At 45.3% G+C, this 14,574-nt stretch overlaps 1 protein-coding gene across 7 annotated transcripts in view; it reads left to right on the forward strand.

The window, feature by feature from the left end:
• The first annotated feature begins 166 nt into the window (after window positions 1-166).
• ZSWIM3 (zinc finger SWIM-type containing 3) overlaps window positions 167-14,574 on the forward strand; it is a 23,192-nt gene continuing 8,784 nt past the window's right edge. For 4 of the 7 annotated variants that reach the window (XR_014832448.1, XM_085004066.1, XM_013985404.3 and 1 more), the window contains exon 1: window positions 167-523. Coding sequence is in view for 5 of the 7 variants with exons in the window: in XM_085004066.1 (XP_084860192.1) it covers window positions 369-523 (155 nt within the window). In the remaining 2 variants the exon portion in view is untranslated. The remainder of the gene's footprint in view (window positions 524-14,574) is intronic. The other 3 variants (XR_014832449.1, XM_085004067.1, XM_085004065.1) reach the window with 1 other exon arrangement.

The following is a 14,574-nucleotide window of genomic DNA, read 5'->3' on the forward strand; positions in this document are numbered from 1 at the left end:
ATGATTGGTCAATGCCCCTGTCGGTTTTCCGTTGAGCCAGCCCATCTACTCTCTAGCGATTGGAAAAAGTGAGTGCCAGTCTGAGAGGCTGGTGCTGATTGGATGTGTCAGTGATGGGGCGGAGCCCCGAGAATGGATAATAAGGGCTGAGTGTCATTTCCCTTCTGTCAGTAGCAAAGACGCCCCCCAGTGCACCTAGGTCCTCCCGAGCTGAGGGCTTCTCCTGAGCTCCGTAACAGGCCACCCGACCCGGGCCGACCCTTAAGGCCTCCTGGGCCCACTCCAGTCTGTAGAAACCTCACAGTGTGACCTCTGACCCCTGGTGTGGATCTTGGGGCCAGCCCCTGTTGTGGGCTGAGGGGGCGGCCATGGAGCTAGGCAGCTGCTTCAAGACCTACGAGGACTTCAAGGAGTGCTTCAGCGCCTACAAAAAGGAGAACAGGTGCTCCTTCATTCTCAGGGACTGCGTCTCCGTCCGCTTCCACAACCTCAACCATGGCACCTCCATCCGCGAGGACATCCTGTAAGGGCGGGGCAGGAGGGTGGGGAGGAGGCCGGATGGCCCTCTGGAGGGCGGCTTGGAGGAGGGAGTGCAGCTGGGCCCCTGTCTCTGAGCATTCCACAGGCACTCATTGAGCACCTGCTGTGTGCCTGGTGAAAAGTGCTAAACCTTCACAGGCGTAACTCTTGCCCACTTCACCTTCACTCACTCCTTCATGCACAGCTTTTCTGGAATTCATAGTGACGGCAGTTTGTCCCATTTTTCAAGCACCTGCCGTATCCCAGACACAAAGTATGGCTTTCACAAATGGATAAAAACGCCGTGGCCAGAGTTTTCTTCATCAGTCTTCTCTTTACAAAGCAGTAATACTGATCAATTGTTGGTTCGTTTGTTTGTTCATTCATTCATCATTCATTGATTCATTCATTCTGTAAATGGTTCTTGAGCTCCTGAGGTTTAAAAAATTGTGTTTTTCAAACACTTTCCCATGGTCCAAGCAGCATTCTCTGTTTGGTATCCGTGTTACCCTGCAGAGCTGTACTGAAAATTATAGGCAAAGGTTATTTTTCTATTTGGCAGATAAGAAAACAGACTTGGAGGCTAAGCTAATGGTTGAACACTCAATTGCCTTCAGGACTCAGGTGAAACAGCCTAGTGTAAGAAAGTTTAACTTTTAATTTAACCATAAGAAAAACAATGAGGAAAGAACAACCAAAACCAGGTCTTTGTGCTAGGGAGAACAGACGTGTGAATTGGGCAAAATGGAGCACAGGCCCTGTTTGATCAACTTCAGCTGATGGTTGCCATGTGAAAATGAGCCAGTGTTCCTAGATTTAGGGCAAATGGAGTCAGAAATCCAGGCTTTCCGTGAGTTTGTCCACTTTTTAAAAATTGAAAATTCAAATTTGAACACACCCTATGTGGGCCAACTCTGAGAATCAAACTATATCTGAGTTTGAGACTTCTGGGTTGAGACATTTGGTCAAAGTTCCCTATCTAGGGAGCAGGCTGTGTTTTTTTCCCCAGTCTGAGGTCCAGGGTTCTGCTCGTACAGACAATGTAGAGGAGCCAGTAACGAAACCTGCTGTCAAAGAGCTTGAGATGGCATAGCGATTCGGGTAACCTGACTAGTATGTGATAAACGCTTTAAAAGCAGTGTGCAGAGGAAGAAGTGACAAGTGCCTGGGAAGAGGGAAACGGCTTCACACTGGAAGTAATGGTTTCTGCTGGGCTGTGGATGAATGCAAAGGGCTAGTGTAGAAGTCGAATGGTTAGTTACCGAGTAACACAGGAGGATCACTTGACCAGAAGGAGCTGTGGAGCAAAGGCACAAATAGGTGAAAGAAGTAGCATGTCTGAGATAGTGTGGCATGCCATGCTTACAGGAGATCATGTCACTTGCATGTTACCTAAATGGTCTTTAGAGAGTTCCCTGGTAGCTCATCAGGTAGAGGATCCAGTGTTGTCACTACTGTGGCTCGAGTTTGCTCCCTAGCCCAGGAACTTCTGCATGCTGCAGGTGTAGCCAAAAGGAAAAAGAAAAAAAAAAGTCTTTGGGTACCATTGTGAAGTGTTTGGACTTTAATTTATGCTGGTAGCATCTTCTAAGCAGTGAAAGAATCAAAAAATGCCCTGCTCTCAAGCTGCTTACACTCTAAGCCAGATAGAGTACAGGAGCCTCCTGCTGCCCTCAAGTTTAAGTCCAGGACCTGGCTTGCCAGATCATCTGACCTTTCTGACCTCTGACCCTTCTGACCTCTCCATCTTGCACTGTGTGCTCCATCCACACTGGGTCTACACCACATTCAGCCCCCCTCCCAAACTACAGCTTCCTGGTCCTGCACTTAACCATATCTACTAGTTAGAATAATCTAGCCCATCCACTTATCTTAGCTCACTTTTCCTCAAAATGTCAGGTATTTTATTTATTTATTTTTTATTATTTTTTTTATTTTTTGTCTTTTTGCCTTTTTATAGGGCCACTCCCACAGCATATGGAGGTTCCCAGGCTAGGGATCTAATCGGAGCTATAGCCACCGGCTTACACCACAGCCACAGCAACGTAGGATCCGAGCTGCGTCTGCAACCTACACCACAGCTCACTTGGCAACGCTGGATCCTTAACCCACTGAGCAAAGCCAGGGATCGAACCCGCAACCTCATGGTTCCTAGTTGGATTCGCTAACCACTGCGCCACAATGGGAACTCCTCAGGTATTTTATATACGATCCTCTCATCACCATATATCCTGAACTACAATTTACTTAACATTTTTCTTTAAATTGTTGTAATATTCAAAGAAACTTCCACATGCCATTGGTGTGGCAAACAAAACAAAAAAAGCCTCGATGCCTATGTACACACAGGGTATGTTTGTTCAGGCTCAGAGTATCTCAGGAAAGTAACAGCAGTTGTGTCTCACACAGTGGAAAGGACACTGACCTTTTTATGTAATTTTTTAAATTTCAAAAAAATTAAATTACTATATTAGCCACTCAAAAAAATTCATTTTTTAAGAGAGTTCTCATCGTGGCTCAGTGCTTAGCAAATCCGATTAGGAACCATGAGGTTGCAGGTTTGATCCCTGGCCTTGTTCAGTGGGTTAAGGATCTGGCATTGCCGTGAGCTATGGTGTGGGTTGCAGACGTGGCTCAGATCTGGCGTGGCTGTGGCTGTGGTGTATGCTGGCGGCTACACTTCTGATTAGACCCCTGGCCTGGGAACCTCCATGTGCCGCAGGGACTGGCCCTAGAAAAAGGCACAAAAAAAAGAAATTCATTTTTTAAAATTATTCAGGAGTTCCCCTTGTGGCTCAGTGGTAATGAACCTGACTAGGATCCATGAAGATAGGAGTTCGATCCCTGTCCTCACTCAGTGGGTTAAGGATCCGGCATTGCCATGAGCTGTGGTGTAGGTCACAGATGGAGCTCCAATCCTGCATTGCTGTGGCTGTGGTGTAGACCAGCAGCTGTAGCTCTGATTCAGCCCCCAGCCTGGGACTTTCCATATGCTGCAGTTGTGGCCATAAAAAGAAAAAGTTAAAATCAAATAAAATTGTTCAACCTGCAAAAACAAAATAAAACCAATCCCAAATTCTAACCTGTTAGCTGAGTCCCTCCAATTCTCTTTCCCACTGCTCCATGTGGAATTTCCAGGGCCAGGGATCAAACCTGAACCACAGCAGTGACAACACCTGGTCACTTAGCCACTAGGCCTTCAGGGTACTCTGGTACCTTGGTACAGATGTCCCTGGTACATCTTTTTTTTTTTTTTTTGTAGGGCATATGGAAGTTCCCAGGCTAGGGGTTGATTCAGAGCTGCAGCTGGAGCCTACACCACAGCCACAGCAGTGCCGGATCCAAGCCTCATCCTCAACCTACACCATAGCTTGCAGCAACGCCGGATCCTTAACCTACTGAAGGAGGCCAGGGATCGAAGCTGCATCTTCATGGATACCAGTTGGGTTCATTACCGCTGAGCCACAGCAGTAACCCCCCGCTTACATCTTTTTTTTTTTTTTTTTTTTTTTTTTTTTTAGCACAAGTGGCTGCATATTTTTTATACATATCATTTTGTACCTTTTCTTATTTATATACTTTGGAACTTATTCCATGTTACTTAGTCCATTGTATGGACCCTTTAATTCATTTTGGCAACTGTTAACTGAAAACATAATCCTTGCTAGTGTCTGAAGACAGTGTTGAAAAAGATAAGTTGAGTCCCTGCTCTCTTGGAGCTGCCCCTCCGGTCAGGAAGACAAATACTAAACTCTAGTCACAGAAATAATGATTTCTTTAAAACAGTAGTAAGAACTCCAACAGAAAAGTCTAGGTGCTGGGGGGAGAATGACAGGGAAACAGTCTGGTGGGTAGAAGGGAGGAATTGGCTGGTTTGTAATACCAGTGCAGTCTCTCTCTTAGGAAGAAACAGCTGGGAGTTCCGTTGTGGCCCAGCGGTAACTAACCCAACTAGTATCCATGAGGACGCAGGTTCGATCCCCCACCTTGCTCAGTAGGTTAAGGATCAAGCGTTGCTGTGGCCCTGGTGTAGGCTGACAGCTGCAGCTCTGATTCGACCCCTAGCCTGGGAGCTTTATGTGCCACGAGTGTGTGCGACCCTAAAAAAAAAAAAACAAAAAACAAAAAACAAAACATTCCGTGGCGCTAGTTTACAAAGCCCATTCACCCTCACTCTCTGACTTGGCCCTCTGAATCTCCTTGTCAGAAGTCAGTTTTGTTATTCCCATTAAATGAGTTAATACATATAAAGTTTACCACAGGGCCTAGTACATGGAAAATATTAAGTATCACTGCTATTGTAATAATACTATTGTGCAGATGGGGAAACAGCCAGGAGAAGTTGAATGTTAAGAGAACTGCTAGTTCAGTTCCCGAGTTGCTGTGGCTGTGTAGGTTGGCAGCAACAGCTCCGATTAGACCCCTGGCCTGGGAACCTCCATGTGCTGTGGATGCAGCCCTAGGAAGACCAAAAAAAAAAAAAAGAGAGAGAGAACTGCTAGTTCTACCTGTCCCTGTCTGCTGTACATGAAGCTTCCATGTTTCATTATGTAACTCTTTTTGTTGTTGTTTTGGTTTTTTTGCTTTTTAAGGCTGCACCTGCAGCATATGGAGGTTCCCAGGCTAGGGGTCGAATCAGAGCTGCAACTGCTGGTCTACACCACAGCTCATGGCAACGCTGGATCCAAGCTGCATCTGTGACCTACACTGCAGCTCATGGCAACATCAGATACTTAATCCCCTGAGTGAGGCCAGGGATCGAACCTGCATCCTCATGGATCCTAGTTGGGTTCATTAACGGCTGAGCCACGAAGGGAACTCTTTAAGGCTGTTTCACCCCGGACCCCAAGTTCCAGGTGCTTGAGCTAAAGAGAGAAGAGAGATCAGAGACAGTAAAGGGGAGCCAGGAGCAGGGCCTGAGCTAGTCAGGACTTGGAAGCGCAAGATAGCTTGTTGCAAAAAAGCACCCTCACCCCCAAAAATCACCTGGGGGGAGTCAGGGAAGTCTGCAGACTTTTGGTACAGTTACAGCCAAGGAAAATGGGCAGAAAGGAGGGGGCAAGTAGGAGCAGGGAATGGGGTAAGATTTCAAGGCACTCCGAGAAAGCAATTAGGTGTTAGAACTGAAGATCAGACCCAGCCTGTTTATTGCCAGAGCTTTTAACTGCCCTACTTAACCACTGAGTCGTAGCAGCTTTCCAGTATTTATTCATTCAACAAGCTTCTGGTTAAGAGGTGAACATTATTATGGAGTTCACTGGTGGCCTAGCGAGTTAAGGATCCATGGTTGTCACTGATGTGGTACGAGTTCAATCCCTGGCGGGGGAACTTACATACGTTGCAGGCGCAGCCAAAAAAATAAAAAGTAAACATGTTTATCCCCAAGCATTGAGCTGGGCTTAAAAAATGAGTGAACTGTGGTCTCTACCCTTGTGGACAATCCTGTGCTGAGCTAATTGGCCAGGAAGTGAATTCTGAGCAGCTCAAGCCTTTAGCCCAGACAGGATGACCGCTTGTTGGGAAGTTATAAAGGATGCCCTTGGATGGTGGGTTGGATCCGGGCTCTGTGCAGAGCACACTGCCTTGGGCTTTTTGAGTGATGTATGGATGTGTGGGATGAGCATTGCTCCAGTGGGGCTGGAGCGGGGTGGGGAAATGTTTTCAGGAGCTCGTTTAGAAGCGCACAGTGTTTCCTGCAGCCAGATATGCATCCTCCTAGTGGTCAGGCGAGATGATTTGAATATTGAGTATTTGTGTTAGTATCTAAATTTAAAGATCCTTGGTGAAGTGAGCTGGTTTGAAGGAAACCATTTGAAAATACTGATGCAAATGTTATAGGAATGGCTGTGGCCGACGTAAAGGTTTGCAGCTCCTTGAAGCTCAGGGAAAAGCTGGAGTATCAGTTACACCTGAGAGCTCTGAAGTCAGAAAGACAGGCTTTAAGGCAAGACTTTTAAACTCTGTGACATGGTTTCTTCTTAGGTAAAAGGAGGCTGTGGTGAAGATTAAATGAAGAACATGTGTTAGAAACCAGAGGGGAAGAAGGAGGCAGAAACTGGAGCAATGAGATCTCAAGCAGGTTTATCCACCAACAGAGTGGCAGGGAGGCTGAGCAGAGGGAACTCATGCTTCCCACCTTTTAGGGAGCCTATAGTCACAGAGAGAAAGGGGTAATTTCTATTTTTAGCATATTCTATTTTGAGCACAGGTTTGTGATAGAGGAAGAAACAGGGAAGATACAGTTATGTTGCTACGATTTAACAGTTTCTCCAGGTATTTTTGTCTTGAAGCTTTGTGTTTCATTTTGTCCAGTTACCACCTAACAACATGGAGTAGCTGAAGCATAGGTCAGTCTCACCTGATGGAAAGTGTCGGAGAAATGTGTGGTAGGCATTAGTACGAAATAACCAAAAGCCCATATCAACTGGGAGATTCTGTGATTTTTATGCCCAGTTTCCCATCCCATATTTTTATATCTAACTGGTGTGTTTTTCTTTTTTTTTCTTTTCTTTTCTTTTTTTTCTTTTTTTGTCTTTTTAGGGCTGCACTGGCAGCAGATGGAAATTCCCAGGCTAGGGGTTGAATCAGAGCTGCAGCTGCCAGCCTACACCACAGCCACAGCAACTCCAGATCAGAGCCCCATCTGTGACCTACACCACAGCTCACAGCAATGCCAGATCCTTAACCCACTGAGTGAGGCAAGGGATCTCGAACCTGTGTCCTCGTGGATCCTAGTCTGGTTCATTACCTCTGAGCCACAACAGGAACTCCTGTTTTTTCTTTTTGTTATATCTTGGTGGGGAGTGACTGATATTCTTCAAACAGTCAGTGAAGTATTCTGAAGTCTCCATTGCTGTTCAGTTTAATAGCTGCCGTTTTTTGAACACTTCTTGCAACACATTCCAGACACTTTACACCCATTGTTTTATTTAATCCTCATCACACCCTTTGAACAAGCCCTTGTTATCTGAGTTTTCCTTTTCCATGTATCCATAGTGACCAAACTGTGTAGGAAAGCAAAAATCTTGCTAACAAACTAGCTACCTTTAAAGTTAGTCACTACTGGGAGTTCCCATCGCAGCTCAGTGGTTAATGAACCTGACTAGTAACCATGAGGTTATGGGTTTGATCCCTGGCCTCCTCAGTGGGTTAAGGATCTGGTGTTGCTGTGGCTGTGGTATATAGGTCATAGACATGGCTCAGATCAGGTCGGCAACTACAGCTCCTATTTGACGCCCTAGCCTGGGAACCTCCATGTGCCACAGGTTCAGCCCTCAAAAAAAGAGACAAATAAATAAATAAAAATAAAGGTAGTCACTACTGGGAGTTCCCACTGTGGCACAGTGGGTTAATGATCCCATTTGTCTCTCTGGAGACGCTGGCTCTATCCCTGGCCCAGCACAGTGGGTTAAAGACCCGGCATTGCTGCAGCTGTGGATTCAGTCCCTGGCCTGGGAACTTACATATGATGTGGGCAAGGCTGAAAAAGAAAGAAAAAAATTTTTAATAAAAATAAAAGTAGTCACTACTTAGTCATTCCTTCCTGCTTATCCCCACCAGTTCCATCAACATCTTTGGTAGTTAGTTTCTGGCTGATGAACAGGTGTGGTAAACATTGATCATATAATGCAAATAAAACTGATTGTGGGAGTTCCCTGGTGGCTTGGTGGGTTAAGGACCTGGTGTTGCCTCTGCTGTGGCTTGGGTAGTTGCTGTAGCATGGGTTGAATCCCTGGCCTGGGAACTTCTGCATGGTTGCAGGTTGAAATTGTACGTGTTCCAAGAGCACTAGGATTTGGTGAAGTCCCTGAAAGTAATGATAGAGAAATCCTTATATCATCTCAGCCTTATGCCAGTTGACAAATGAAGAAGGGAAATCAACAAGGATGATATGATACAAACTTGAAAAGCAAAGGATTCGCATAGCAAAAAATTAAATTAGGCCCTTGGGATTAAAGTCCAGGAATATTTTGGTAAAAGTGACCTTTACTGTATCATAAAAATGAGACAGGAAATCAAGTATCAAGAGTGTTTGGAAAAAATATACCAGAAAAAAAAAAGTTGACAATTTAAGTCCTCCTTTGATTAGCCTAAGAATTGGCAGGTAGCTGCCATCATAACTTACATTTTGAAAGTTCTGATGTGGTGCTGTGGATTAAAGATCTGGTGTTGCCGCAGTTGTGTCACAAGTTCAATCCCTGGCCCAGGAAATTTCACATGCCACAGTTGCAGCCCAAAAAAACCTCTTAAATTTTGTTTAATAATTTTAGTCTCTATCTTTTTTTTTTTTTTTTTTTTTTTTTTTTGACAGTAGCATGTGGCTGCTTGATGTGGGATCTCAGTTCTCAGACCAGAGATTGAACCCAGGCCACAGTGGTGTAAGTGCCAAGTCCTAACACCTATACCACCAGGGAACTCCCTTAGTCTCTCTCTCTTTTTTTTTTTGAAGGGCCACACCTGTGGCATATGGTGGTTCCCAGGCTAGGGGTCAAATTGGAGCTGCAGCTGCTGGCCTGCAACACAGGATCCAAGCCATGTGGTCTACACCATAGCTAATGGCAATACTGGATCATTATCCCACTGAGCGAGGCCAGGGATCAAACCAGCATCCTCATGGATACCAGTCGGATTCGTTTGCACTGCGCCACAGTGGAAACTCCCCTTAGTCTCATTTTTTAAGATCCATTCAAATCTTATTTTTTACTATTTCCTATGAAATGTGGTTTCTGGAGACATTTTTGGCTGTGACAAACTGAAAACCCAGACTCAAAATGCCTTCTGGAGTTCCCGTTGTGGCTCAGTGGTTAAGAACCAACTAGTACCCATGAAGATTCGGGTTCAATCCCCAGCCTCACTCAGTGGGTTAAGGATCTGGCATTGCTTTGAGCTGTGGTGTATATTGCAGATGTGGCTCAGATCTGGCATTGCTGTGGCTGTGGCATAGGCCTGTAGCTGAAGCTCTGATTCAACCCACAGGCTAGGAACTTACACATGCCATGGGTGCAGCCCTAAAAAGGAAAAAAAATGCCTTATTCTTAGCCCAGAGAAGGTGATTATTTCAGCATCCCAGGCTTTCCCCTTATTTCTACTCTGCCATCCTCAACTCTCAGCTGTGCCCTCAGATGGCTCGCCACATGGCACAAATGTAGGCATCACATCCAGAAGAAACAGTCTGCCTTGGTTTCCTGCAGATTTCCTCTCATGTTTCTTTGTGCAGAATTGGGCTGGTATCCATGGCCATTGCTAATGAGATTACCATAATTGGCTTACATTAGCTCTGAAGCACTTGGCTCTTTTGGGGAAAAATGGCACCCTGAGTAAAATAGCCTTCGGTTAGGAAGGAAGAGGGGGCTTAAGGGGTGTTGTATCGGCTACCAACAGGTCCTGCCACAGCCATTTTTTTTTTTTTTAATTGAAGAATAGGGAATTCCAGCTGTGGCTCAGTGCTAATGAGCCACAGCTGACTAGGATCCGTGAGGATGCTGGTTCAATCCCTGGCCTCGTTCAGTGGGTTAACGATCTGACATTGCTGTGGCTGTGGTGTAGGCTGGTAGCTGCAGCTCCAGTTCAGCCCCTAGCCTGGGAACGTCCATATGCCACAGGTGCAGCCCTGAAAAGCAAAAAATAAAATAAATTGAAGAATACAATATTATGTAAGTTCCAGTTCATCATTTTTAAAGGTTTTACTCCATTTATACTTATAAAATATTGGCTATATTCTCCATGTTGTACTGTCTATCCTTGTAGCTCATTTTATATATACCCTACCTCTATATTGCCGCTCCCCCTGCACGTCCCATTGTAACCACTAGTTTGTTCTCCATAGCTGAATTGGTTTCTTTTTAATTTTATTCACTAGTTGCATTTTTCCATGTAAGGGGATATTATACAGTATTTATCTTTCTCTGTCTGCTACATCCTTTTTAAATGAATTGACTTTTAGTGGTACTGATTTTTCTTAAATCAGCTACTGATTATTCATAGAGCAGGTACTCTTGTTATTTCTATATTTATAGGTAAGGAATTAGAGGGCTGAGAGGAAGTAAAGTGACTTGTCCCAGTTCACAAAGCTGAGTGGTAAAGCTGGAATTTAAACTCAGATCTTCAAGGCTCCAGAGTCTTGTTCCTAACTCAGGTTATGTTGTCTAAAATGGCTTTACTCCACCTGTAAAAGTTCTGTTCATTGCTCAAGGTGCAATTTGCATACAACAAGGACACAAACCTTATGTGAAATTAATAAAAAGCTTTAGGTCTCTTCTAATCCCCACAGACAGGGAGAATCACTCTTCATTCACTTATAAGTATATTGCTTGTACCTCTATTTAACCACTCTATCCCTTTCTTTCTGTCTGTCTTTCTGTCTTTTTAGGGCTGCACTTAATGGCATATGAAAGTCCCCAGGCTTGGGATCCAGTCAGAGCTGTAGCTGCCAGCCTATGCTACAGCCACAGAGACGCCAAATCCAAGCCATATCTGCGACCTACACCATAGCTCAGAGCAATGCCAAATCCTTAACCCACTGAGCAAGGTCAGGGATTGAACCCGCATCATCATGGATACTAGTTGAGTTCATTACCACTGAACCAAGATGGGAACTCCAATTTTTTTTTTTAATTGAAGTAAAGTTGATCATTAACTTAATTTTGACTTTACTGGCCATCCATGTAATAGTCTATGCTTACCAGTCTCTGAGAGACTGATTTGTCGCTTCAGCCTTCTGAGCAACTAACATAGTGAGCATAGTGTTTGGTACATAGTAGGATTTAGTACCTGTTTGAAATTAAACAAAGGACTGGGGGAATTCAGCAGGTTTGGAACCCAACTAGTATCCATGAGGACATGTGTTCAATTCCTGGCCTCGCTCAGTGGGTTAAGGATCTGGCATTGCTGTGAGCTGTGGTGTAGGTCATAGACGCAGCTCAGATCTGGTGTTGCTGTGGCTGTGGCTGGCAGCTACAGCTCCAACTTGACCCCTAGCCTGGGAACTTCCATATGCTGCAGGTGTAGCCCTAAAAAAAGCTAAAAAATTTTAAAAAAGAACTACAGATTAAAATTACTACAGTAATGGAGTTCCCATGTGGTGCAGCAGGTTAAGGATCAGGCGTTTTCACTGCAGTGGCTTGGGTTGCTGCTGTGGCACAGGTTTGATCCCTGGCCCGGGAACTTCCGCATGCTGAGAGTTTGGGGGCTTCCTCCACCAAAAAAAAAAATCCAAAAAAATTACTATAGCACTCAAAGAATTCTTACAAAAGATTTGTGTATTTCACTATATGTAAGTTATATCTCAATATAAAAGATTAAAGGAAGCAGGAAAAGAAAATAACAGAGGCTTCAATCTTGTACCTGTTAAGTTGGAATGCATGATGCCAACAAGGACAGTTTGTTTAGAGATTTTTTTTTTTTTTTTTTTTTTTTTTGAGTTCTCTGGGTAGGGCCTGAGAATGCAAATCCTAAAATCTTGAATGCCTTAAATGAGCACAAAATGGATTGCCATTAAATGCCTCTGTGAGACTGACTAGGGCTAGGAACTTTGCAAATGATTAAATCCACTAAATAAAAACAAAACAGTATAAAGCCAGGATTTTTAAGACCTGTTACCAGAGTTCTAAAGCCAGTTCTGAGGACTTCCAGCTAGCGGGATGCTGCCTTCTTAGCCGTCTTAAGTCCTAAACTGCTACCAGCAGCTGAGAAGTCTCTGCCTTTCGGAGACTAGCCCTGTAACCTGACCCAGCGGAAGGTCTGCAGACTTCTGGGCTCTCCCAGGGGGTCCGGACCCTGCCTTCCCCAGTCCTGTCCTCAGCACGTGGCCTCCAGGAGCGCCAGCCCAGCTCCCTCACGCGGGCGCAGCTTTCCCCTTCGCCACACCGCTTGTGGAAAGATCTTTAAGGAAGTTATTGGACCTGAAAAATCAAAGTGTTGAGGGCCAAGTCAGGAATGACAAGAAGGAGAATTCAGAGAAAGGAGAAATCATTTGAAAGAAGACAGGAGCATATGGTTAACTGTAGCCAAGCAAGCTTAGTTCAAATCTCCGCTTCTCCAGTTTTAGCTGGAGGATGCAATCCCAGATTCTTGAGAACTTCTTTAAGCTTGTTTCCCCATCTGTAAAATGTGGAAGACAGAACCCTTAATGTAAAACAATGCGTGTAAGGGGCTTACTGTGGCCTGGCATATAATAATCCTGAATACATGTCATAGCAGTAGGAAAGGATTTAAAAGACTTAAAATATTGGATATAGACATGAGAAGGAGGAATTAAAAAGATTGCCAATGCCTCCACCCTGAGGGCTGCAGTCATTAAGAACCAGGAAAGGGAGTTCCCGTCGTGGCGCAGTGGTTAACGAATCCGACTAGGAACCATGAGGTTGCGGGTTCGGTCCCTGCCCTTGCTCAGTGGGTTAACGATCCGGCGTTGCCGTGAGCTGTGGTGTAGGTTGCAGACGCGGCTCGGATCCTGCGTTGCTGTGGCTCTGGCGTAGGCCGGTGGCTACAGCTCCGATTCGACCCCTAGCCTGAGAACCTCCATATGCCGCGGGAGCGGCCCAAGAAATAGCAACAACAACAAAAGACAAAAAGACAAAAAGACAAAAAAAAAAAAAAAAAAAAGAACCAGGAAAGGCAGAAAGATTTATGTTTGGTACTCATCAGTATTTTTTTTTTTTTTTTTGGACTAGGTTAACAATAGGCATCATGAGCACATAATGTTAATATAATTCAGTGAGCTATGCTAGGATATTGAGCCAGCAGAAGGGTAGGGTCCAATCTGAGGGCTCTGGGAAGGCAACCTAGGAGAGGTGGTGGTCACACAGAGTCCTGAAGGCCGAGGAAGCTCTGGGATAAGATCAGGTGGGAAGGGCATTCCAGACAGACGGCGTAAGCAAAGGCAGAGAGGTGAGACACCGCAGTGGACACAGGCAGCCGTAGACAGTTTGTCTTTCTAGGGTGCAATGAACAAGATGGCAGGGGCAGTGGAAAATAATGAGGGCGAATTAGGCAGAGGCTCCCCCTCACTGGCCTCACCTTAGTACCTGGCCGCTCCCTGAGCTGGCAGTGAGGTTGCCACCCCGGCCCTGTGCACACAGCAGGTGCAGGCATTTTCAGCCTCAGGCCCCTCCACCCTGTTATTTCAGGCCTGACGTCCTATTTTTCCTAAGCTTGCCCCACAGGATGAGCAGACAGGACCAGATGGATTAGAGTGTTTGGAAGGGGGTTGGTGAGATGCCCAGGCTGTGTCGTGTCATTTCAGGGGCTGAGAGAGTCTACCCCTTCCCTCTCCTTTGGGTTGGGACACTCCCTATGACCCGTCCCTCCCAGCTGTGGTCCCTGAGTCATTCATCCAGCACATCTTTGATGAACATCTGCTGAAGGAGTAGCATTTGTGTTTGGGAGTTGCTGTTGTGGCGCAGTGGAGACAAATCCGACTAGAATCCGTGAGGACGCCAGTTCAGTCCCTGGCCTCAATCAGCGGGTTAGGAATCGGGGATTGCCGTGAGCTCTGGTGAGGGTAGCAGATGCAGCTCAGATCCTACCTTGCCATGGCTGTGGAGGAGGCCGGCAGCTGTAGCTCCAATTTGACCCCTGGCCTGGGAACTTCCATATGCCATGAGTGCAGCCCTAAAGAGCAAAAAAACAAAACAAAACAAAAAACAAAACCCAAAATATAATAGCAATAGCATTTGTGTTAAGTGCTCAGAATACTCTTGCCATTTGCAGACAGCCCCTTTCCAATTGGAAGGGCACTGCATGAATGCCGAAGAGAAGGGCACGAGGCCCAAGGGCTATGATAACAGGAGATGACTTTTATTTAGAATGAATGAAAGACTGAACCCGGCTCTGGGCTAAATATTATGTCTGTGGCTTATTTAATTCTCATAACAACCCTAATTAGTTTCATTTTATGACAAGGAAACTGCACACAGAAAGGTGAAGTAACTTGCCCAAGGTCAAACAGCTTCTGGGTGGTGGAACCTGGATTCAAATGCAGAGTCAGTTTCCAGCATCCCCACTGTTTACTACTACTACTACCCAGAAATTCTGCTAAGTCTTTTATTTTTTATT

The sequence above is a fragment of the Sus scrofa genome, chromosome 17, assembly GCF_054392235.1.
Source record: "Sus scrofa isolate SSC_HxYL_T2T_F1_AM1 chromosome 17, Sscrofa_HxYL_maternal_Yorkshire_Landrace_v2.0, whole genome shotgun sequence".
NCBI lineage: Eukaryota > Metazoa > Chordata > Mammalia > Artiodactyla > Suidae > Sus > Sus scrofa.